The sequence below is a fragment of the Arvicola amphibius genome, chromosome 2, assembly GCF_903992535.2.
Source record: "Arvicola amphibius chromosome 2, mArvAmp1.2, whole genome shotgun sequence".
NCBI lineage: Eukaryota > Metazoa > Chordata > Mammalia > Rodentia > Cricetidae > Arvicola > Arvicola amphibius.
Genome location: NC_052048.2, coordinates 86,913,600 through 86,940,014, shown reverse-complemented (window position 1 = coordinate 86,940,014; position 26,415 = coordinate 86,913,600). Strand labels below are relative to the sequence as shown.

General features: G+C 41.7%; 1 protein-coding gene across 3 annotated transcripts in view; it reads left to right on the top strand.

Moving 5' to 3' along the window:
• The first annotated feature begins 360 nt into the window (after window positions 1-360).
• Window positions 361-26,415, top strand: part of LOC119806624 (broad substrate specificity ATP-binding cassette transporter ABCG2) — a 50,876-nt gene continuing 24,821 nt past the window's right edge. Inside the window, exons 1-5 of one of the 3 annotated variants that reach the window (XM_038318435.2) lie at window positions 361-476; window positions 17,413-17,613; window positions 24,736-24,795; window positions 25,567-25,681; window positions 26,247-26,399. In XM_038318435.2, the coding sequence (XP_038174363.1) occupies window positions 17,417-17,613; window positions 24,736-24,795; window positions 25,567-25,681; window positions 26,247-26,399 (525 nt within the window). In that variant the 5' untranslated portion in view covers window positions 361-476; window positions 17,413-17,416. Of the gene's footprint in view, window positions 557-3,711; window positions 4,046-17,412; window positions 17,614-24,735; window positions 24,796-25,566; window positions 25,682-26,246; window positions 26,400-26,415 lie in introns of those variants that run through there. The other 2 variants (XM_038318433.2, XM_038318434.2) reach the window with 2 other exon arrangements.

Genomic DNA, 26,415 nt, shown 5'->3' with positions numbered 1-26,415 from the left:
TGTACATCCACTTAAGAAAAGTCCCCATCTTCTAGCATAGGATCCTTCCATTCTTGCCAGTTGCCAGATGAGGGGCCAGACCCTTCCTCTCATCAGGGGCTCCATCTACCCTGTCTCCATAAATCCTCGGAAAGTCCACACCAAGTCCAGCCTGCTACCATTACAGTAATTTGCCTAAACTGCATCCTCAGTATCTTGTCGTTCCTCAAATTCACAAGGGCGAAGGAACTAAGAGTAGATATTTCATTCGAGGCCTCTGACCCCAGGGCAAAGGCTCACCCGGGCCTTGACCCCGGCTCCCCGCCTCCCCGTCTCCGTAGCCCAGGAAGCCCCCCGCCCACGTGTGTCCAGCCGGCCGGTGGGACCGGCTTCTCCTGCGCGCGCTCGGCCGGGCGGCGCAAGCTGACGTCACGGCGGCGGAGCCTGGGGCGCCCTCGGACCGCGAGCAGACGCGCCAGGCGGGCGGCCGTGTGCAGGTCTGCGGGCGTGCGTGCGTGCGTGCGGGCGGGCGAGCGGATCTGGGCGGTGGGGCCGCGGCTCCACCCGGGACAGCGAGGTGAGCCGCGTGTAGGGGAGCCGGGCGAGCGTGCTGGGTGCCGCGCGGGCGAGGGGACCGGGCGCGCGTGGGGTGTGTGTGGAAGTGAGCAGGGAATCCGAACTGGTTCGGTCATTTCGCTAGACACTTGTGCGGCGCGGTGATAGCGGGGCTGCGGTACCGGGCGTGAGGAGAAAGTCCAACCTCGTGTGCTCCCAGGGTTTGAAGAGGATCATTGCTCTTGGATGGAAGGCGTAAAGTTGGGGAGTGAGAGTCAGTACCACAAGTGGGGAAGTTTTCAAGGGGACTGAACAGCTTGTTGCTAATCCCACCCCCGGAGCCTAAATTTTGTCCGTTTTAGGTGTCTTGTTACTGGGCTCCCTTTCGGATGTTTCTGTGAATAGTTAAGTCTTTTATTTCTATTTTTTTTTTTTTGCCTTTGCTTTACATTTTGCTCTTTGGCAGTTTCATATGTGTATGGAAAGCATTCCGATTACTCTTCAGTTGTCTATTTTTTTCAGGGTAGGTTTTTTTCCTGTGTTTCCCGGGTTGGCTGGAAACTTGAGGTCATATAATTCTCCCGCCTCAGCAGAGAACTATTACCTGGCGCTGTCACACCAAGCTCTTGATTTTTAATAATTAACTTTAAAAAATAACCAACTTATTGCAATAGGTACTAAAATAATAGCGAAAGTTTTTGTGGATATCTTAGTCTTTGCTTTTCAGTCGTTCTCCAATCGCAGGGAAGCTGTGAGAATATCAGATTTTGAGCTCATAGTTAATTTCCATATTAAGACAAAAGACATAGTTAGGGAGTGATATTCAAGGGTGGTAATAAATGAGCCGAGCGGTGGTGGCACACACGTTTAGGCAGAGTCAGACAGATCTCTATGAGTTCGAGGCCAGCCTGGTGAGTTCCAGGACAGCTAGGCTGTTACACAGAGAAACCCTATCCCCTCCCCCCCCCAAAAAAAAAATCAAAAATAAAAAAATTAAAATGGAGATGAATAGATATGGATAGACCAAAATTATTTCTCCTGCCCCAGTGATAATTAATCTCAACGAGTATGTTCATTTTCTCAGGAAGGGCAAATGCAATCTTGGCAAGATTAGAGACCCCATAGAACATGGATTGACCCTCTGGATTTGAGCCTGGGGATATGGCTAGAAATTAGTGTTAGGTAACATCAGTTAATTAAACTGTCCTATATTCTTCGAGTTATCCTACAGGTTAAAAATTAAATTTTTAGAAAGCAACAACCTTTGTGACTTCTCTCTGAAGGCATTCTGGGTGAATGTCTTATAGAGAAAGAGGAAGACTCCGCAAGGGCTCTGTGAACCTAAGCTGTCCTTACACAGGGCATCTGTCCTGGTTCCTTGCCCACCATGACTATACTGTAGGCTGGAGACACGGAGGGATGGAAAGTACGGGACAGCAGAGTTATTTTAAAGGAAGAAGAAAACATTTCACCTTCCTTGAGCTGTTCCACTAGTTTGACTTAAAATCCTTCTTAGCCTTGGAATGATTAGAAGGAGCACACTTCAGTGTGCCCTAGAGGCTTCCTGTGTGCAGGTGTGTTGCACACCACTCCTGCTTACACTCAAGCTGCTGGGCAGACATTTTAATTGCACCTTTCTGGGAAAGGAAATCAAGAGTTGCAGGAGAAAAAGACGACTGCCCTTTTATCAGTGTTCACCAGTCTGTCCCTCTCTCCTCCTTATCTTACTGTTTCCCCGCCCATTCTTTTCCCTCCATCCTTTTCCCACCCCTCAGCCGGACCTAACTGTATGGGGGAGGGCAGAGGATAATCTCAGGTGTCCTTTCTCAGGCCACCCGCATCTCGTTGTATTTCCATGAGGCTCTCACAGTAGTCTGGAGCTCACCCAGTAGGCTTGGCTGGCTTATCAGCTGGCACCAGGGATGCCCATTCCCCGCCTGTTGCTGCCTCCCCAGCACTGGAATTACAAGGCAGATCTGACTGTTGACAAGTACTCTACTGACGGAGCTATCTCCGTGGTCCAGGAATGGATATTTTCTATAGATCCTGCAGATCCTTAGTAGCTCACTGCAAAGACACGCAGGGAGAGGAGACTGTATGAGTTGATGGGGAGACAGACCGAGCTTGGGTCTATAAACTGTGCCGTTCCTTTTCTCCCATTAAATAAGTCGCTTCATATCTGTATGACAATTTCTTCTTGAGGCCAGCGAGCACAGGAGTTAGGATGATCCATGTTTTACTTAAGGGACCCTGAATGGGTTCCTGTATGGGCCAGTTGAAATTTCAGGAAAGTAGTACCCTGGGCTGTGGACATTTAGTACTTTTCTCTGACCTGTCAGTGCTAAACTAGGTAGTTGTGTAAGCTTTTATACTGTGTAAGTATTAAACAAATGGAGTCATGCACAACCTGGGAAGAGGTTAAAGTGCTAGGGACCCAGTTCTAGCAGACCAGCAGCTCATATTCTCTCTTGCCGAGTTCAGCTCATAGTTGTGATGCTCAAAGGAGGCGGCATGTTGTTTAGAAACTGTGAAATAGTGTGTCTATCTGTAAATCACAGTGTATAAAATACTATGTTAAATTTAATTTAAAATTACAGTCAATATGAAACTATCGAGACAGCTTTTGTGTACTAATTACAGTCTTCTATATGTCTTATATCATGTACAGCATGTTTTAGCTCACGTTATCCACATTTCAAGTCACTCATAGCTCGTGATACCATTCTATATAACACAGCTCTAGGGGCTTTAAATTGGTACATTGATAGAAGTTGATAGGTTGGCTTTTTGATGTAAAATTTATTTTTAGTTGCAGCCTCTTGCTTTTAATCACTAAAAGTTTGTTTCTAAAAGTTATTCTTTTACACGCAGAAAGAATGCAGTTACAGGAAGAATAGAAACCAAGGAAGTAAGAGCTCCCCATTATTTCAGTGTGTGCCCTCAGTGGTAGGGAAGTCTAAGAGACCCCGCACTTAGTTTTGCGAACCTGTGGTCTGATTTAAATTTATAATCTCTCTCACCCTTGGCTCCTGTTACATAACATGGAGATGTTGTTACTATGGTAAGATAAATAAATATTTATTTGATCTTTGCCCCATCCCGATCAGAGACCTCTAGGAATTCTTAGTATCTTTCTGAGATTTCGTGTCTTTTGCTGTGCTTAATGAGGTTAGGTTCCAGAGATTCATCACTGAGTTACACCCCCAGTCCCAACACTAGTGGCTAGTGAGGTGGCTTAGGGTGGGGCTCCTCGGCAGCCTTTGGTCGGGCTTTTCCTCAGAAAGGCCTAGTGTTGAGGAGTGAGGACCTTTAGCTCCACCTGTGGACCTCTGGAAAGGGAGGAAGAGGTTGGTTGTTCAGCTCTATAAAACGTGTTAAGCAGTAATTGCTGAACAGAAAGCTTCAGTTACTTGGTGAAAGCCCTGACCTTCAGGGAAGGGGCCCTCTCTCAGCTCTGCAGGATCAAAGCTAGAAGCCATCTCGCTGAGGACCCTGACTGACATCTCTGAGGGTAGGTATTTTTCTTGTCGTTCATCTGTGTCCTTTATGACTATCCTTTTATTTTATTTTGTGCTTTTTGAGCCAGAGTCTCACTTTGTAGCTGTTGTTGGCCTGGAACTTGCTATCTGTAGACCAGGCAGGCCTTGAACTTTCAGTCATCCCCTGTTCCTTTCCGTAGTCCTCTGCCTCCCAGGTTAATAGATAAACACTACCTTGCGCTGTTATCAGTGTCTTTTGTTGAAGTCTGTTAAACTTAAGTGTCTCCCTGCATTCTGCGAGCTTACCTATATTTATCCAACCCAAGAGAGGATATGGGAAGTATGACAATAACCAGTTTGAAGTACAGGTGACAGCCTACTATGGAGTGGATGGCTGAGATCGGGGCTGATGACTGAGTAGATAGAACACAACTGAGTTATTGGATATCAAAGCTGGTGTCCACTGCAGAGTTCCCTGGTGTATGGGCCTGTCTCTAACACAGTTCCGGGAATGTTCATTTTGTGAGAGTGTAGTAAAAGAGAAGCTACCTATCTTATATGTCCAATATACCACCTATGATAAATGCTCCAAGTAAAATGTGCACTTCAGAAATTACAGAGCAACAGGCTGCTTTTAGTTAAAATCTAGCAACATAACTTGTGACTAAATCTAGTAGTAGGTTTAATTCACACCTCCACCCTCAAACCTAAACTAAAAGTAGAATTTATTTGGCCCATGTGGTGCTGATTTATACAGCGGATAAGTAGCCTCCTTAGGCGGTGGATCCATTCCAATACAAACACTTTTTGGCCACTTAGTTGATTTCCCTAAATCTATAAACAAGTCATTGTGTCTTGGTTTCCAGATATAGATACAGATCTCCCTTCCTCCAGGACGTGTGCTCAAACTTGCTCACCTGTGGAAGCAGAGTAATTATTCTCCAGTGCCATAAATACTTCCCCTTAATAACTGCTTTACTCTAAGATTATTCAAGTGGCTTGAGTTTTCAACAACAAAAACAGTTGCCTCCCCTTTCTTTATTCTTTACTGTGAGAGGGAAAAGATGCTACGATGAACTGCCAGGTTTTCTCCGTCTTGGTCAGAGGTTTTCCCTGAAGGTTGGTTGGATTCCAGGAGGGGCTCATAACATCATCTCAGCTTCAGCTAATCAGATGTTGAAGTTTCAGGAAATTTTTTTTTGTGTGTGTATATATATATATATGTATATATTTATATATGTATATATGTATATATATAGTAAAACACTACTTTGCAAAAATACATCCGTGACTGATTTTGTACAGATTCAAATTTAAAATATCTTCAAGATCAAAGATTATGCTTTCAAGAAAAAAAGATTTTCCTTTCAATGTAATCATTGAAGAATGTTGTTCACTTTCTTATTTTTCTTAATTTTGAAGCATTTGTCGACTTACTAAAGTTGCAAGTAAACACAACAGTCTAGTCCAGAGCAGTCTGCTGATGGCGCTCATCATTTAATGTTGGTACAGTACTGTAGTGCTGGTCATTGCCTACTCCATCTCCCTTTCTCTTGTCTTTCATTGTTGTCATCTAAGATCATCTGAGTTTGCCACATTATAGCTGACTGCTATATATTTAGTTTCTACTGATATATATATGTATATATACATATATATACACACATATACACACACATACACACACACATACATATATATATATATATATATATATATATCTCAGTTCCAGTATATAAAGCAAGCCTTATTTTATTCATGATCTTGACACCAGAAAAAAATACTAGTCCATTAATATGTATATTGCACCTCCTTTGTGTGTGATACTTTCTCATGACTGGGTTGGTACTCTGTTTTGCGGGAGAGCAACATCATAAAAGTAAAGTGCCCGTCTAAGTACATTCTGTGAGTATCCTGCGGTATGAGTGACGGATGCATCTCACTGATGACAGTCACCTTGGTGAAGGATTTCACTTTACCCTTCATAAATAAGGTCTGCCTTCGGAGACACACGTGAACTGTATATTCTGTTTCTTCCTAGACTTCTCAGTGATTTTGGCACACAGTTGTAGAACATATTGTACGTTATAGTTGTTTTACTGATACATTTTAAAAGGAGTTTTGTGCCTGTATTTCTATTTTTTTTTTCTCGAAGGAGCAGCTAGCTGTGCCTTTCCTTCACTTAGCTCTTTGTGTCAGTACTGACTTACGGAATTTTATTTTGTATGTTGGGCCGTAATCCAGTATTATCCCTATTTGATTTGCTGCTCAAATTGTCCCTGCTTTTGATGCAAGGTTTGATGCTATGCTCTTTTTTATATGTTCACCTCTCCCATCATTTTTGGAAGTATTCCCTTCTCTGGTATCTCACAAATTTATAGGCTCTTGTGGCAAACCTGGCATTCTGGTTATGTTTATTTACCATGATATTAAAAACTGAGTTTGTCCTTGGTACCAAGTATCCTCTGAGACTCCATTTTACGGTGCCTAGAATCCAGGGCCGTGTGCCTCTGTGTAGGCTAGTAGGCACTCTCCCTCTGTGTGATCTCCACACAGACTCCTACACTAGATAAGACCTGATCATAGTCGTCAGTGCGGACTCCCTCTTGAGAATCCAAAAGGGAGACTCTGAGAAAGAGAAAAAACCTGCAAGAGTTAGAAGTTTAAGTGAATGCCCAGTTTTTAAATCAAATATTGACCTAATAAATATTTTAAATATGTAATCCATATGTTAGCTTCTGTTTATTAAACTCTGGTAAGGAACCAGGAATATTTTGTTAGCTGAGTAGCTTCATTAAGCTGTATACTGACTAATAACTGAATGGTTATGAAAGGAAGTTATGTAGAGACTGAGATTTTCAAAGTGTTCTTACGTCAATTACAAAGCTTTTTCTGCTTTAGTGTTATCCTGGGACAAGTCTTTAATCTTGCTACTTCCTTCTCAAAATAAAAGTCCTTGGCAATATTTTTATTCCCGTGCCGCCCCCCCCCCTTTAAGTTTAGAACTGGATGTAGCATGCACAGAATTTGAGACAGGCTCCCTCTATGTTTTTTAACCTGTTGGTTGAATCTAGAGTAGTGAAGTGTTCAGTTAAATTTCAAATAACTATTTACTCTGCTCCTTTTAGCTGCGGAACAGTACCATAGTGATGCACTGTGGTGGGTACGGCCTGTAGAAAGCTAGAAACCAGAATTGGGAAACATGCAGGCTTTTTCCTTCAAAGGAAGGAAATGACGTCTGTTCACCCTGAAAACTGGAGTGGGTGTTGTCAAACCTGGTGATTCTTTGCTGTCCTACAGAGTCAGCCTTCACCAGATTCCAGATTCCCCCAATACCCTAAGCAATCCTCTCAGTCAGTAGAACCCATCTTTATGAATAGTACAAATCCTTTCCCCTAGATCCTTACCATGAGCGCTGTTCATGCCAATAGAACGCATTCTTATGGTAATGGTCATGGTGCTTTGTTGAAGAGATGCACTTTGCAAGGGAATTTTGATGCAACGAAGCCAAAAGTTTTGTTGTGATATTTGTCCCGTGGAAACTTCCCCCAAAGTTTTTCTGTGTTTAAATGCATAGAAAAAATAAGCTGATCAGACTTCAGAAGCTTTAACCCAGCACCGGCTAAAGTCGTGCTGACTTGGGTTTTATTCTTAATCTCACCCTGGTGGTTTCCTGCCTCAGGCTGGAAGGGTCCCCCACAATGCATTATTGGATTTGAGATGATGTGCACCTGGATTAGCGGCTTCTCCTGCTGTAATTACAGGTACCCTTATGTGTAGCACCCGCCTGCACTACGTGACGGTACGGTACTACTCCTATATTGCAGCGCCTGCACTACAGGACCATTCGTGAGCCTCTGGCAAGGGGCTGGAGATTGAAACACACAAAGACACACTGACAGAGAGACAGCACAGACAGAGATACACACCTCTAGTCACTGGTAAAGAAGCCCTTTATTGAATAGTACCACGGTGGCTTATATACCCGACGCAGTCAAGTGGGCCAGCAGGTGAAAACCTCATCTCCTGATCCTCAATCAAGGCCAAGGCAACACGTGCTCAGGAAGCAATGCTGGACACAGCTTTCAGAAGCTCAAATCAGAAGGCCAAGTAAAGGTCACTAGCAGGGGAGAGCAGCTGGAGGCCAGGACTCCAAACGGTCCCAACAATTATGATTTTTGTGGAACATACACCTGACATAAAATACATTTACTGCTGTAGGCTTCATAATTTAGAAACCAGTGCTGCTGTAGACCTCTGCTTTTCCGTTTATGTTTATTGACATCTGATTATGATTACATTTATTGAGTTATGAGCTGGAAGTGAACAGGAATAAGGACCTTAATGTGGTAGATGTGTGTTGGACGCATATTAGGCTCTTGAGGAAGGACTGGGTGGTAGACCCTGTGTGGGGTAGCCGCCTGTAAAATTCTGATTCAGAAATTCAGCTTCATTGTTTGCCTGGTTCTCTTATTTTTTTGCTCTGGATCTCAGGGTCTAAAATTCTGCGACCACCCCCCCTTTCGCTGCTGCTCATCTTCCCACGACGCCATTAGGGTTAGAGGTCTCAGATGGCGTCCTGAAGGATTTCTCCTTACCCTTCACAAATCTGAAGCTAAGTTTCTTCATTTGTGGTATTTTGTTTGTAGTTTAGTAATAATGACTATAATATTTCTCGTGGAGCTTTAACATTTCATTCTTGCCACGATTTTAATACCTGTGACACATTGTGAGTCTTATTTATAGGAATCCTTGAGAATAGGGTATGAGGAGATCTGAAGGATCCAAAGTAATAAACATTGTTAGGTCCCTTTTTTTAGTAGCTATAATCCGCTGGCAAATTCAACTTATGGAATTATGACTTATATTTTTAATTTTGTCTTTTTGAGACAGCGTCTCCTGGAGCACATCTGGCTATGAACTAAGTAGTAGAGGGCCGCGCACCGCGGCCCTGGTCTGCGCTCTATGCGCTAGACCCCAGTTCACGAGCTTCGGACAAGGGGCTGGAGGTTGAGAATACACACGCAGAGACAGACCAACACACAGACCTTTTAACACTGATACCAAGGCCCTTCTTTATTAGCACCATGTAGCCTTAAATACACTGCAGTCAATGGCCAACAGGTGAAAATCCCATCCTCTGATCCTCTAAGCTAGGCACAGCTTCTAGTAACTTCAATTAGAAGGTTCTAGGAGGGAAGAGCAGCTGAAGGCCAGGACTCATTAGTCCCAGCAATAGAGGATGGTCTTGAACTACTGATCCTCCTTCCTCTCCCTCCCAGTGCTGGGATTATATGTATGTCACAGCCTGGCTTTTGTTGCTTGTTTTTATGCGCTAGAGTCCCATTGTACCCTCAGACTTTCCTTTTGGTTGATGAACTCCTGTGGGCCACCATCTCTAGCTCACAAATACAACCTTTAGAACTTGTGTTTTTATTGAAGCTTTAGTGCATTTATCATTTGTTTATTATTTAATGTGTGGGTGTGCCTATGGGTGCACGTACCCTCGTTCGTGTGTAGAGGTCAGACGACAGCTTCTAGGAGTTGGTTCTCTCCTCTTGCTGTTCATTCTGGGGAATGAACTCAAGGCATGTGGCGGGGTGGTGAGTGCATCTAACTGCCGAGGCTGACTTCTAGAGAGTGTAGGTCTGCAGTGTAATCTAAAGGAAGTGCATCATTATGAGTGTGAGAGTTGCGTCTGCAGATAGATAAGAGATGGCTGAGGGTAAAGAACTTAGCAAGAACGTCTTGCTCTGTGACCTTGGCTAAGTTGTTAAAGCCGTAACTCAAATACTTGTACCTGTAATAGTGACCTTTGGAACTGTAAGGAGAGCGTGGGAGGATGCTGGGAAGGGTTACTGTCCTCCTATTGGTATTGGAAATACTGAACAAAATAGTCTGGGATGCTCTTGAATAACAAATATGCTGCTTCACGAAGTTTGTGGTTTCTTTTGAGAGATCAGGTCTAGTGCTGTGGGATTTACCTCATTTGTTTTGCATGAGAAAAATGTTTACTTCAGCAAACAGAGAGTTGTGAAGACAGAAGTATTTCTGTTAGGCAATCCCAATGTCACTCACGTTACAGATTTGTATTCTCAGCTAGAAGAATGTAGTTACCTGGACGTTGCTTATTTTAAATTTTATGTAAACACTTGATAATTTCTAAGGAAATATAATACTGTTTTAAAGCATTTTAAACATCTGTGAGTGTGTGTGCATTTGTGTGAGTTGTGTGCATGTATGTGTGCATGTGTGCAGGCCGCAGTGACTATGGGAGGTCACAGGATAACTTGATGTTTGTTCTTTCCCTGCAACGTGTGGGTTCTTGGGATTGAACTTAAGTTACCAGGCAGCAACTACTCACTGAGCTGTTTCACAGATCTATTTTGTAGTATTTAGAAACTCTGGAATAATTTGATATAGAATATAGAAAACCTTATGGCTGTGAGAGGGAAGGTGGAGGGAACAGGAGGAGGGGAGGGAGTGGGAATTAGGATTGGTATGAAAAATGAAAAAAAGATAGTGTTTTTTTTTTTAAAGAAAACCTTACGGCTTTATAAAATTGTTAATAAGTAATCTAGTAATAAAAATGTATCCTAAAATAATAAATAATGCAGACTTATATTATCTAGTTCAGTATCATATGTAGAAATTGAATTGAAGTTAACTAAGTCTGAATTTCTCAGTCATGTTATCTGTTTCAATTGCTCCATATGCATCAGGTGAATGTATCTGGTAGATAGTGTTTGAGTCTCCCTTACAGTCTGTCTCCAGATTGTTTACAAAGGAAGTAGGAAGAAGCACAGGCAATTTTTAAATTGAAAATAGATTTTTAAAAACTACGATATATTCTGGTACAGTTTCCCCCTCACACAACTCCGTCCAGATCCTCCCTGCTTCCCCACCTGCCCAAATCTGTCACCTTTCTTTCTCTCATTAGGATTCAAACAGGTGTCTGAAAAATAATAATAGTATTAAAATAAAATTAGATAAAATAAAAAACAAACCAGAATAGGACAAAACAACAAGCAGAAGAAAACACACACACACACACACACACACACACACACCCCACAAAAACACACACAAAAAAACGGAAACCATGACATATACACAAAGGACCTGTAAGGTTAAAAACTAAACAAAACAGACAAACCATTCTGAGAACAAGCACCTCCAGAATGGCCATTGAGTTCGTTTTATGTTGGATATCTACTACTGGGCATGGGGCCTGGTTTGTATCCCCAGTGAGATTCTGTTGAAGAAAACTAAGTTTTCATTTGTGGCCAGTTACCACTTGGAGACAGCTTCTGGGTTAGGAATGGGAGATAGTGTTCAGTTCCCCTCTCAGAGCTGGGACCCAGGTAATTTTTAATCTGGTTCTGTGGTATTTAGTTGCAAAACTTAAGACAAGTTCCTTTAAAGACTTCTATTTATAGATTCTTTTACATATCAAGAACCGGGTTTTTGTTAAGTCATTTCTTAAATAATTTGTTGGCTCACAGTTGCTAATTTTGAGCTTTGGTCAATGTGTAGCTGTAGCTGGTGCTTCCTGAACTCCTTAGTGTAGATACAGCCTCAGGAGTCAGTACCTGGCTGGCTTTGCCTGCAGTGTAGTAGAGGAAAACCCTTCTCCCTTCTCAGGTTGAGTATTTGGGGGACATGTGACTTGAACTGAGAAGAACCAGATCAGTGAGGGAAATTATGACTACACATTGAGAGAAAACGATACATCAAAGGCTAAAGTTCGAATTGATACCTATTTATTTATTATTTGAGACCATGCCCAACCTGATCTGAATTCCTGAGATCCTCCTGCCTAGCATGCTGAGTGCTAGGATTCCAGGCCTGTGCTTCATCCTCACCATTCACAATTTTCACAGTGAGATGGGGTAGGGGAGGGGTGGAGGAAACACTCTTTCAGATAATTGGGTCTCGGGCCTGCCTGATGGCTCAGTGCATAAAGCCACTTGCCTCCTCCGTGCTTGATAACCTGAGTTCAGTTCCTGGGCCGCACAGGGTTGAAGGGAAAGAACTGACTCCCACAAGATGGTCTTTGACCTCCACATGAGTGGGTGTGTGCACGCACAACACTGCACACAAATATAATAAAATATATTTTTAGGAAAGTTCTGGGAGATGTGACAGTTCTGTGGCAGGGTCTGTAATAGGAGTGAGCCCCATTCCCGTCTTTGTGTCTCTAGAAAGGTCTTTACTTTCAGGCCAGTAGGGGATTTGAGGACTTTGAGTGCCTTAAGCGCTCAAGGTTACAGTCCTCCTTGTAACCCTGTTTGGCCTCAGGACTTAACTTCTTTTGAGTGTGTCCAGACCTCTCCTGTGAACTCTGGCCCATTTGACAATCTGCTTTATCTGTGTTGGGTATCTGCCAAGGCATTTCATTGATTGAGAAAAGGAGGCAGTATTAAGTTGGTCAGAATGTCTAACTAGAAGGAAGGAGTAAACTGGCAAAATAAGAGCTGAGGAAAATGTCCTTGTTCACAGATTGGTAAATTGAGAGAACATTTGGCTGGGTGAAGAAGGACACAAGATCACTTAGAAGAGAGAAGGCTTAAGATGGGAAACCAAAGCCAGACATTTCTCCTGTGGACTCTGACACTGTCCTGGCTCCCAAGTTCTCAGTTTTCAAACTGTGTGTGCTGATGGCGCTCTTACCGGTATGCTCTGGAGGCTGCAGGAAACCCCACACGGGCATACAGCCCCTGTGGTATCTACATTGGCTGTAAGCCTGTGGACAGTACTAACACTCTGTGCTCTCCCTTCAGCTACATATAAAGTGTATAAGTAGCTATTTTTGTAATATACAAGTTTACATGTATAAAGAGAGTTGATATTTTTATAGGTATTTGTCCGTGATGGCTGACTCTTGGGAAGACTTTCTGGGAAGACAACTTTTACCCGCCTTAGCCCTCTTGCCCTCGGCTGCCCAAAGTTGTGACCAGAGCCCCAAGCTCTTCCTCAGAAGAGTGAAAGTCCTCAAACATCCGGCCTCTCCTAAAGTATCATGTGTTTCCCATGTGTGAAATTTCTATGCAGAGCAAATCAAGCCTTAAACATTTCCCACTCAGTCCCGTTTTACCTGAGAAACCTTTTAATATAATACCTGGTGGGGCATGTGGTTATATGGGTATACAAATCAACATTTACTGATGATAAAACATTAACACAGCTATTTTGTGTTTTAGTTATTATGTTTTGAGAATTTCATACACTGTACTGTATTTCCACTATTTCCATTCCTCCTTTTTCCCTCCAACTCCTCTTGTGCGTCCTCCCTTCTCAAATTATTAATTTCTTTAATTGTATGTGTGTGTGTGTGTGTGTGTGCGTGCGTGTACAAAACCTGCTGAATCCATTGAGTGTTGCTCCTGTGTATACATGTTTAGAGCTGACCACTGAAGATTAGACAACCTATCTGGCAGGGGCCTTGTCCCTGGAGAACTGACTTTCCCTTTCCCAGCAGCCATTAATTACCTGTAGCTCTTCATCTAGGGGTGGGGCCTTGTGAGATTTTTCCTCATCTACGTTGGCAGGTGTTGTCGTGTAGGTCCTGTTTAGGCTATCTATTGGTGAGGTTTCATGGATGCAGCTCCCTGTCAAATATAGAAGACACTATCTCACAGCAGACGTCCTAGTTCTCTGGCCCTTACAGTCCATCCACCCATCATTTGGGATGGTCCCTGAGCCTTAGGTCTTAGAGATGCAAACAGTAAGTGCTTCAGAAAATACACTATCTTCAAGTCCATCCATCCCATCATTTGGGATGATCCCTGAACTTTAGGTCTTAGAGATGCAAACAGTAAGTGCTTCAGAAAATACAGTATCTTCAACAAATGGTGTTGGAGAACAGGTTGACCATGTATAAAAATGAAATTAAGCTAGTATCTATTACCATGCATAAAAGTCAACTCCAAGTATATCAAAGATTTTAATATGACACCTGAAGTGCTGAAAACACTAGAAGAAAACACAGGCAATAGCTCCTAAAATAGAGGTGTAGGTAAGGACCTTCTGAATAAGATTCCATTTGCTCAGGAATTCAGGCCAACAACTGACAAATAGGATCTCCTCATTTAGTTCCAGGACTATATATAGTGCTGAGACCCGTTGTAGAAGATGTGTACAAATAATAAGCCTTTTCCTTTTGCTAATTGGGTCTTTTGTTTGTTGATTTGTATGTATCCATGTTCACATGTGTGCCTATACACATGCAGCCATATGTGTGGAAGCCAAAGATTGGTGTTGGATCTTGCTCAGTTGCTGTTACTGTTTTGAGATGACAGTCTTTCACAGAACTTCGTGTTTGTTGATTTGGCTAGACTGGCTAGAAAACCTTAGGGATCCTCCTGTCTCCACCTTCCCAATGCCAGGATTACAGGCATCTCTGGCATTTTGGTATAGTTGGTGGGGATTGAACTCAGGTCCTCATGATTTAATAGCAAACACTTTGCTCATCGAGCCATATCCCCAGCTCTCATCTTACTCTTTGTTCATTTGCCCATTTTTTATGTATTTATTGTATTGTGTCTCTGTGTACATGTATGCATTTGTGCACGTGAACCACAGTGCACAAGTACCTGTGGAGGTCAGAGGACAACTTCTATAGTTGGTTCTTTCCTTTATCCAGCTGTGATAAGGGGATTGAACTCACATAGTTACACTTGGTGGCAAGTATATTTGCCACTGGAGCAACTTACTGGCCCATTTTGCTTTTTAAAAGTCTCAGACTGTCATGCTTGAGCTCCGCCACTGACTTACATCCTCAGCCTGATGTCGATTCTATTCTTGACTAATGTGGATTGGTGAGAGGAAAAAGGCTTTCACCTTTCCTGAAACAGCCTTTAAGGAAATTTAAGAGGTGGGGGAGGATGACTCAGTGGTTGAGAGCACTGGTTGCTCTTCCAGGAGACTTGTAGATCTTCTCAGCACCCACATGGCTGTTCACAGCCATTTTGTCTCTCCTGTTCACAGGGATTCAACACCTTCTCTGCCCTCTTTGGGCACCAGGCATACATGTGGTACACAGACATGCATTCAGGCAAAATACCATGCACATAAAATTTTAATAAAATTAAGTTTTAAATAAATAAAAGAAAACTTAAGGAACCAGAGATCTGGTTCAGCAGTTAAGAGTGCTTACTGTTTTCTGGAGGACCTGATTTAGTTCCTGGCACCTGATTTTGGGCAGCTTACAAGCCACCCTGTCCTCTGACCTCCACAGGTACTCGTGCGCTGTGGTCTACACGCACAAATGCATACATGTACACAGAGACACAGTACAATAAATACACAAAACGTTTCCAGCTCCGGAGGATCCTGTGTGCTCTTGCCTCTTTGGCACCTGCTCACAAATGGCACGCATACCGCCCCTTACCAGAGATAAAAAAAAGTTATAAGATCTTAAAGAAGAAAAGAACATGCAAGGTGAATACACTTTTGCCAAAGGAGGACTCAAGAGGATAAGGCAGTTGCTCATCCAGGAGAGTCTTGTTCATGGTTAGTTGGTTTTAATGAAAGTTCATCCCTCTGAACCCTAGAAGCTGAGGTCCTTTCTGGTAATACTCATATACACCCTCCCTCTGCAAGCATGTCCTCCCTAGCTTTCTGTAAAACTGACCCTTATTTCTGCGCTTACTTCCTAAGCTCATCCCAGCATTCACCATACAACAGAGTGTTCTTTTAAAACCACGTTTAGTATTAGGAGCCTCAAGTATGTTTATTGAATATATATATATATATATATATATATATATATATATATACACATATATATATGATTATATATATGGATAGATTTACAAAATATTTAGAGTAAAGCTGTAGAGTGTCTCCATCCCTTGTGTCTTCCTTTTAATTGCTTCAGGAGAATAAAACTTTGGCTAATTTTCACTGTTTATTGTGTTCAGGTATTTTCCTGTACATCTCAAGGGCCATATACTTGAAGAGAGTGGTCAATGCTGAAGTTGGGGCATAGAAACATTATTCAGAGATTATTATGCTTTTTGTCAGTTTTGCTTTGGCACACCTTTGAATTCTTTTGTATTTATACTGCTTGTTGTTTTTGGAACTTCATTCTGAGATTTGAAACTCCCATCTGTTTGGGAAAATACTGTCCAGAATTTCTGTAAATATTGATTCTCCTCTGTCTTCCCTTTCCTCCCTTTCCCTCCCCTCCCCACCCCAGGTCTCTGGTTAGATGTATGAGAGACTATTTTACTCCTGTCCCTACCCCACCACCTTTTTGTGAAGTTCCCCATAAATCCTTCACAGTAACACTTTCACCATTTTAGAAATTTAATCCTGGATGATGTTTATAGGAACCAAAATCTTAGGAAGGAGGGGACAGCAATCAAGTAAGTCCAGCTCCCTGTGTCTGCACTGATAAACTTTACACGGAAATCATAAAAATAAGCAGAAAGTTCTTCATGGATCAGTGTTCTTTCAGCATGAACACTAATTTTATTGAATGGAAAGTCAAGTCTGTTTCATCATCTCAGTTAACCTGAAGGTCTTTCCTCATCAGATATCTAAGGGGCTTTTAATAGTGTGCATTGACAAATATCTTAAACCTGACCTGTAAGCTTAATTCTCATTTTTTGCTTTAAAGCCCTGAATTTTTTAATTGGTCATTTGATGTAGTTAATAATTCTCACAATTTATTGTACATTTTCCTAGAATTTCAATTATTTTCCGTTATGACTTTGACACTGGACACAGTTTAGGAGGACAAAATGACCAGAGTATGTACTCTGACAGAGTTCTCCTGAGTCTGGCTGCACAGCCAAGAGCTGTGTTATAAAGTGTAAGAGCAAACAATGACAAATGAGCTGATGTGGTATTTATCATGTGGTCTGAATTTATGTTTTATTACATGCCTTTAATGCTAGATAAGATGAAACTTACCCATCTCGTTTTCTCCTTGATTAGTTTTGAGTACTATTCCTATTCAGTTGACTAATTAGGGTCTTATTTCTTAGGCATTTGATGGCTAGTGGGATTGAAGATTTCAAAATTATGTCTGCTCTTCATTAACTGATCTCAGGTCTTTCTTCTCCCAGTGCTGAAAGAAGAGCGTTCATCTGAGTCTACGAATTAGAGAGCAGTCTAAAGACTGTTTTTTTTTTTTTTTTTTGTTTTGTTTTTTTTTGGTTTTTCGAGACAGGGTTTCCCTGTAGTTTCTAGAGCCTGTCCTGGAACTAGCTCTTGTAGACCAGGCTGGCCTCGAACTCAGAGATCCGCCTGCCTCTGCCTCCCGAGTGCTGGGATTAAAGGCGTGCGCCACCACCGCCCGGCCCTAAAGACTGTTTTAGAAGTACTGTTATCTGCGTTGATGAGCTCATTTATTCATACTATTAATTTACCGTTGCTTTTCCTTCTGTAGAAAGATGTCTTCCAGCAATGACCACGTTTTAGTACCAATGTCTCAGAGAAACACCAGTGGCCTTCCTGGAATGAACGCCAGTGACGTGACGACGCTCACAGGAGACGTGTTGAGTTTTCACAACATCACCTATCGAGTGAAAATGAAAAGTGGGTTTCTAGGCCGGAAAAAGACTGAGAAGGAAATACTCTCGGATATCAAGTATGTGTGTGAACTCTTTAAAGACTGCTTTGTTTGCCTGTAGTACCTTCACAGGGCTTCTGTTATCAGCAAGTTAGGAGCACTTCATGTCTTTGTACCTATGGATATAGACACATACTTTCATTTCTTCTGTCTAAACTAGGACATAAATTGCTGTATCTCTTGTTAGGCATATATTTTGCTTGCAAAGGAACTGTCAAAACTTTTTTTTTTAAAAAAAAAATGGTCTCATCTTTTTGAATATTTTAATGTACCATTTTGTCATGACTTGTAAGTCTTACGTTTTAGTGGTAGAGGTCTGACTTTGCAATTTACAGTGTGTTTGATTGAAAAGATGTAGTTGTACCCTCTGATTTAGTTATTCAGTCTCTGGAATAGAAGGCCTGTACACACACACACACACACACACACACACACACACACACACACCACACACGGGGAGAGAGAGAGAGAGAGAGAGAGAGAGAGAGAGAGAGAGAGAGAGAGAGAGAGAGAGAGAGAGAGAGAGAGAGAGAGAGAGAGGAGAGATATTGTGTGTATTCGTATTGAAGAATAGAGATGGCATTATTTGAATAGGTCCTGTTTGAATAGACGTACGGTACGTACTGTGAGTTGGTACTCTGAGTGTGTGGATGCATGTTGTGTGCGTAATGTTGAGGATTAAACTAGAACTTAGTGAATGCTGGACAAGTGTTCCCCCTGAACTGAGCTGCCAAGCTCTTGTAATTCTTTTCAAACTCATTACACACTGAGTGTATCATGTGCCCCAGGCTTCACAGTGTGCTTTGGTAGGATGGCACACACATTAGCAAAGGAGGAAACAATTATCTTAGCATCTCCTAGACTAATAAAGTGGAGGCAAATCTTGGTTTTTTTCTTATTTTTAGTTCTTTTTTTTAGAGTCAAAAGGGACAACTAGGATTAATTAGTATTCTTGCTCACTCACATCTGGTTTGAGTTTGCACGAGAAAGGTCTTTCCTTTGCCTAAAGGGTTTCTAATCTTTCTCTTGCCCCCGGGCTTAAACTAAGAGGTGGTGCAGAAAGAATTGCTTTTGTTACCTTATTTTTTGTTTGTGTTTGATAGTAGCATCACCATTCAAAATGGTTATCATATTCCAAAAAACCTGAGGAGAATCAATTTTTCTTTGGATCTTCGTTTTATCTTTTCTTGTCTAAAAAGAAAACAAAATCTGTTCATGAGAATGCCCAAGATTTTTCTCCCTGGTGTCCAGCCTTCCTCTTACACTGACTTTGTCTCATACTTGGCCCCTGAGCTTTCCTTCAGTGCTGAAGATCTCTGGAAGAAATCACCATCCTAGTACACGTGTCTGTCATATGACTGGGTGGGTGGGGGAGGGGATCCATTATACTCTTGCAAATATCGTTAAGCAAATTATTTTGAGATAATTTCAGAATTAAACGTATAGGAATGTGGCAATCCCCCCAGCCCCCCCAGTTCCGGTACTGCTTCACTGACTGCCTTTTGTAGACCCTGTCACCGTGGTTTTGGGGATCCTTTGAAAACTCGGCTATCCACTTGGCACTCTTTCTCTTCAGTTCCTCCAGTGTAAACTTTCTAGAAGGAAGGACCTTCTCTAATGTTGCTGCTCAGCTGACCAGCAGCAGGCAGGTGGAACTGTGTCCTCACGACAAAGGCAGCCATGCCTCTCTTCCTCTGACCAGCTGCTAGATCCTGTGGGTTTATTTTTCTCCAACCTGATGTTTCTCTGTTTCATCCAACTTGGTGTCACAGCCACTTAAAATCGATTACCTAGTGATGTTACTGTCTGTCAGGTTGTACTATAATGTCACATTTGACTGTTTGTACTTGGTTGGTCCTGTGTGGGAGAGTCTCCTGACATTCTTCCAGAACCCCATTCCTCCCTCATTCAGCATGAACTTGTGAGTTGCTGTCTCTGTGATGACTTCTGTCTGGCTGTGGCCACTGCGGTTCTTCCTGCCATCTTGTAGTTTGCACTTAACATCTCTTCTCTCATGTGCTGTTGTGGTTTGAGTGAGAAATGTCCCCCATAGTCTCATGAATCTGAACATTTAGTCCCCAGTTGGTGGCGCTGTTTGGAGAGGCTATGGGACCTTTAGGAGGTGGGGAATTGTTGGAGGAAGTGAACTGGCTTTGAGAGGTGATAGCCCTACCTCACTTCCTTCATTCTCTGTTCCCTTGTTGAGATGTGAGCACATAGTTTCCCGCATCTGCCTCTATGCCTTCCCAGATGCTGTGGGCATCTAGGCCTCTTATGCCAAAATAAACCTTAAGCAAACTGAACTCTTAAGTTGCGTTTGGTCATGGTTTTATATCACGGCAGCAGTAGAGTAACCAACACAGCCGTATGTACTCCTGGGTTTCTGTTTTCTTCACTGGCATTCAACAACAATGCATTATCACTATTTGTGATGGTACTCCTTTGTTCCCAGTTTGGTTGCAGGAAATCCTTCAGGGTAATTTCCACTTCTCCTTTACTACTTTGATTTAGACCTCATTTTTAATATTCCTTTTTTTTTTTTTTTTTTTTTTTGGTTTTTCGAGACAGGGTTTCTCGAGACAGGGTTTCTCTGTAGCTTTTTTAGAGCCTGTCCTGGAACTAGCTCTTGTAGACCAGGCTGGCCTCGAACTCACAGAGATCTGCCTGCCTCTGCCTCCCGAGTGCTGGGATTAAAGGCGTGCGCCACCACCGCCCGGCTAATATTCCTTTGATAGTGAAAGAAGTTCCAGAATCACTGCTGACTTATCCTTCCTGTGACCTGGACTCGGCCAATGTTCATTTTTATAGATAATGGTCTTTACATCCAGGATCTAGGTACTTGCAGTTTTCATTGTTGTTGCAGTGCCATGGCCTCTGTGTTTCTGAATGGGAAGAACGAGGTAACTTATGTATGCATGTATAGACACAGATAGACACACACGTATTTTTGTTTGAAAAAGAAACCCTCTCCATATTGAGATGCATATAGACCTTGTTAGGTAGAATGAGACCGAAGTTGGTAGTGGGTGAGGCTCTGGTGAGGGAGCCGTTAATGGGCATCTACCCTCATCCACACAGGTACTTTCCTAGTGTGCTTTTCTGTAGCTATCTATATATAGATAACACCTAATTACTCACTAATATATCACTTGTAATCCAATACTTTACATTTGATCTGCATTCACATGTTTTCTTTCCCCTCAAGATTGTATAAAATTTAGCTACCATTCATTTCTTTTCTCCCTTCTATCTTGGGGATTAAACCCAGGGCCCTGGCTATGCTAGACAAGTGTTCTACTACCAAGCTGCATCCCCAGCCTTCATTATTCTTACTGAGCAGCTCAACTGTTCTTATTCTGTCGTAGTCATAGAATAATGTATCTGGCTTGTGGCTGCCTCTTCTCTGGTTTCCACCCTCTTTGAAGCTAATGTTCTTGAGTGCTAGTGTTGGCTGTGTAGAACGTATGTAGTCTTTCTGCCGAGAGGGGGAAGAGAAGGAGTCTAATAGAAGTTGCAGGGAGTTGTTAATGTTGAAGTTTAGCTTTTGAAACAAGGTTTAATGAATCCCAGATTTACCTCAAACTCACCATGAAACAAGAATAGCTTGAATTATTGATCTTCCTGTTTCTATGTCCCAGGCTCTAGGATTAGATGTGACCACAACATCTCTCTAATAGAAAGGATTAATACATTATTTGAATAAAAATAACAAATGAGTTTTGTGGGCAGATACTTATTTTCACTAAGTGGTTTCCAATTTCTTAATATATTAATAGAACTTAGTTTAAATGACACATCATAACGTGAAGATGACATTTACTAATATGATTATCTTAAGCTGAGGCTTGTTTCATCTTCTTTTAGTTAAAAATAAAAAATGACTTTCTTAGAAGTATCAAGCTGTAATCTGACCAGTCAAGTGGCTGAGAAAGGAAGGTTTTGTTGTGTTGAAGACCAGTTGAGGCTACATAGTTAGTTCTAGGCCAGCCTGGACTATAGTATGAGCAACTGTCTCAAACAAAAGTCTCAATAATAAAAATGTAGATTCCTTTATTCAGTAATTTTTGAATGCCTGCTGGGTTCTTGATGTCACGTAGATTTTTTGCTGCTCTCAGAGACTTTATATTGTAGTTAGGAATTCAGAAACTGGAGTAGTGGCACTGTGTAAATGTCTACTGTGACAGAGGATGAAAAGATACAAAGTAGCTTTCGCTGAACTGGAGGAATGAGTACATCAGAAGTGAGTGTGTGTGTGTGTGTGTGTGTGTGTGGTGTGCGCGCGCGTGTGCACATGCGTTTGTGTCTGATAGGAGGGATATGCCCCTCCATCAAAACTGACATTCACAGCCTTTGTCTAGAAACAAAATAGGGTGGAAGGATTCACTATTGCCCACGAAAACGCAATAGAAATGACAGGGATCCTTCAAGGAGCAAAGTCTTCATGTGTCACAGTTCTTACTGAAGGCTCTTATGTGCTCATGAGGGAGGACCACACACGCAAGGGCTGTAAAGCAATAAATCAGAGTAGGTAAAGGCTGAGATGGTTGACAGAAGGGTGGAGGGCAGGGTGGGGAAGTCAGGAAATTGTAGGTCACAGTAGAATAGAGGTCATCAGCACACACTTTCTATAAAGAGCCGTATCATAAATGTCTTCAGCTTTATGAGCTATACAGCAATGTTGCAGCTTTATGGCATGAAGCTGATACAGCTCTGTCCAAATCACGCTATTGATGGGAACAGTCAGTAGGTGATCAGCTGTAGTCTGCTGATTCAGGAGGACCCAGACTTTCTTTTGTCATTTGTTTACCTGCTTGCTCTCTTAGCTTATTCCATCTCCTACTAAAGGGTCTCTGTGTCCATAGCATATATCAAATAATGGTGAGCGAGTGGAGCTGGAATTGACCACTGGCCCAGAGGAGAACTCTTGGGGCCCAGCTTTGTTAGTTTTTTTAGTGTCAGAATTCAGTGTAAGTATAAGCTAACCTCAGAGACCCAGGAAACTACCCTAGCACACTAATGTTCAGTTTCTGCTTACATCACTCTGGATTACTTAATTTTTATTTAAGTATGCATTTTTAAATACTGAAAGACTTTTGTGTCAGTGAATATTTACTGAATAAAAGGTTCTGTTCATTTTTGAAGCAGTTGCTGTTGATAAAGGAGATGCATCAAGAGGTATAAATAGATACATGCTGAAAGTTTACCCAGGCATCTCTGCCTTTGTATGTTGGACAAGTATGTTGGAGAGTAACACATTAAAAGAATAAGAGATTTTTTTCTGTGTTATAACTTGATTGCAGCTTAATGACCTGTTATTACGTTTTTGTGATATTTAATTGAGAGGTATGTCAGTTAAGAGCATAGGGACAATGTCCATTTCTCCTTCATCCCCTCTAGCTGTTTTGTAACTGTGATATAACAGACAATAGGTGGTGAGTTCCTCTGTATTTAAGTGCAGTGAGGCAGACACACTAGAGAGTTTATTGCTCATGACAATGTATGATCATAAGAAAGGTATTTCTAGTCATCATCTAAATGAAATAGTTGGCAGTCTTGACTTTCCACTTGGAATATATGCTGTGTTCTTTGTGGAATACATCTTGACCTATTCACCAGTTCTAGAGTCTGACATGACACCAGCATATTGGATAGACGAGCTAAGGCTTCTCTTCACCATTCCTGTGCAACTGTGATGGGCTTGCCCTTAATTCTCCTCTCTCTTGTTCATTTTCTTTAACATTTTACTTGTCACCTTTAGGATAAAATTCATACTCTCTTGAATATCATCACAGTCAACAGTGCTGTAATTTTCCCATCTTGGTCAAGCTAAATATCCATTTAGTTTGTTGAAACAGATGGCTATGTATTGTGTGCCTGTAAGTCAGTATTAAACACTCCACAGTAAAGGTGACAATTTCTTCCAAGAGTGTGTGTTTCCCTCTCTAATTAGTAACTTTGTGTGTGTATATGTGTGTGTGTGTGTGTGTGGAGAAAGAGAGAGAGAGAGAGAGAGAGAGAGAGAGAGAGAGAGAGAGAGAGAGAGGAACAAGAAAGAGAAAAAAAAACAGACAGACACCAGGACAACCATGGAGGTCAGATGACAATTTTTGGGAGTCTGTTCTCTCCTTGCACCACGTCTTCTGGGACTTAAACTCTGGTCTTCAAACTTTCATAGCCAGTGTTTTGCCTGCTGAGGCATCTTGTCTACCTGAGTTGTTTGACTGTGTGTCACATACTGCATTCATCCTAACATTGGAGCTTCTAGTTAAGGTACTTTGACTTTTTAATCTGATTAGATTTAATAATGAGAACATCGCTCCCTGCTATTCTACATGTATTGATTGTTCTGAACTTAGCTAGGTGGTGAGTGGAACAATTTAAAGATACTAAGCATCACTCAAAAGCATTTTATGTGCTTTATGTTGTTTTGAAGGCTATAATAAGAATGCAAAGTCTTTGAGAATCTTACTTCTTTATTTCAGGAATCTGTTATTTTAAGAATCTTATAGTAGAATCTTTCTTACGTAAAAGAATTTAAGTTGCTGTTCCTGGGATTGAACCCAGGGCCTCAGGCGTCACAAGCATGGGCTCTTCCACTGAGTACAATCCTCATCTCAATGTCAAGGAACCTGGAACATTGGCCATTTTCAAAAAATTAAGTTGTTTTAAGAGCAACTTACAAAACAATAGTAGAGGGGGCTGGAGAGATGGCTCAGAGGTTAAGAGCACTGGCTGCTCTTCCGGAGGTCCTGAGTTCAATTCCCAGCAACCACATGGTGGGTCACAACCATCTGTACTGAGATCTGGCGCCCTTCTCTGGCGTGAGGGCATACATCGAGGCAGAATGTTGTATACATAATAAATAAATAAATAAATAAATCTTTAAAAAAAAAAAACCAAAAAAAAACCCCAAAACAATAGTAGAAGAAAGGAATTCAGAAGGACCTGACTGTTTCTCATAGGAACTCGTGGTTGATAGTCTTTAGATTAGACTTCTAACATCAGTGATGCTTTGTTTATCTTCACTAGGTTGTTCTATTTGCAATTTTATCTTCCTTTATTAGTGCATTAAGTACAGATGTTAAGTTTAAAAAATTTCACTTAAAATACAACATTGAAACAATATGGTTTTGTTTCTAGTGGGATCATGAAACCTGGCCTCAATGCCATATTGGGACCCACAGGCGGAGGCAAGTCTTCGTGAGTATAACATACCTATAAATAAGCCTTTTCTGTTTATTAACTATCCCATATATGTGCACAGGCATTGGCTGATTATTTGCAGTGTCTATCTGATCTGGTCTTAGGTGCTGTGGTAACGTGGGGTTGATTTTGTGGTAAGGGCCAGAAATACTCATTAGGTCAGCTTTAGTAATAGCACATGATGATATGGTTGGGATAGAGTGGTAGACCATATTGTGTATTTGTGAGGAGGTAAAGAATGAAGTAATATTGAAAGTGAAGATGTGTAGGGAAAGTATGATTGAAGTCGCGAATACTAGTTAAACCACATGCTGTTCGTGTTGTGATCTCCAAGTCCATTGGCCAAGAGGGTCATTTGGGGGAGGTCCTGCTACTTAAAGCAATGTTTTCTTGCTTTTATAGTTTGGGATTGGTGGTAGCACAGAATGAAAAGGAAGCCGAGAATTTAAAACATGGAAACCTGGTTTTTGTTTTGTTTTCCTTGTTTGATTTTTGAGGCAGCATATCAACTATGTAGCTCTGGCTAGCCTGGAACTCACTATGTGGACTGGGTTATCCTTAAACTCACACAGATCCTCCTGCCTCTGCCCCCTGAGTGCTAGGATGAAAGGTGTGTGCCACCATGCTCAGCCTATAAATTTGTTTTATATAAATGTATCACAAGTTAAATTTGAACCTTAGCAGAAGTTGCATTTCGAGCAGCTAAGCAGTATGGCCTTATGTAGAAGGAAAGACTGTCCTCATAGTGTATGTACATGTCCTTCTCAGGTTATTAGATGTCTTAGCGGCAAGGAAGGATCCACGAGGATTATCTGGAGATGTTCTGATAAACGGCGCACCTCAACCTGCCAATTTCAAATGTACTTCAGGCTATGTGGTTCAAGTGAGTATAAGTGGATCAGGGCACTATATGTGAAAGTGCATTTGCTTATAGTGTAGTTTGCTTCCAATTGAATGGGTAACATATTCATAGGACCAACATATTGGCACCAGATTTTCATAATCTTCCTTTACATGGGGGATGGTGTTAAAGGGAAAGACAGAGATGACCTGGAATATGACCCTTGTGGAGCAGTGATATCAGTTCTGGCTGCTATGTAATTTCTGAAAAATAAATAAAAATAAAGTTTACCCTTTCTTCACCTTCTTTCTTCCCATTATATATGTCTGCCAAACCCTTCTACCTGGCAGCTTTAAAATGTCTAGTAGCAGTCACTATATTACATGTGTTCTGTTGGGTGTACAACCAGGCAATGCATATGATAACATTGTAGGTGTCTGTATATGCAGGTACTGCAACCTAAGAGAATGTGCAGGCCACCAGTAGCCAGAATTTTACCCTGGATGCTTTTGTGTGTGGATCGAACTATATGTACTCAAATGATGTACTCAAATGATGGCCTTAGAAAAGACTCGCTTATCTCACTAAAATACCACCTTCCCTTAAGGATGACGTCGTGATGGGCACCCTGACAGTGAGAGAAAACTTACAGTTCTCAGCAGCCCTTCGGCTTCCAACAACTATGAAGAATCATGAAAAAAATGAACGGATTAACATGGTCATTAAAGAGTTAGGGCTGGAGAAAGTAGCAGATTCCAAGGTATGAAAAATCCCTC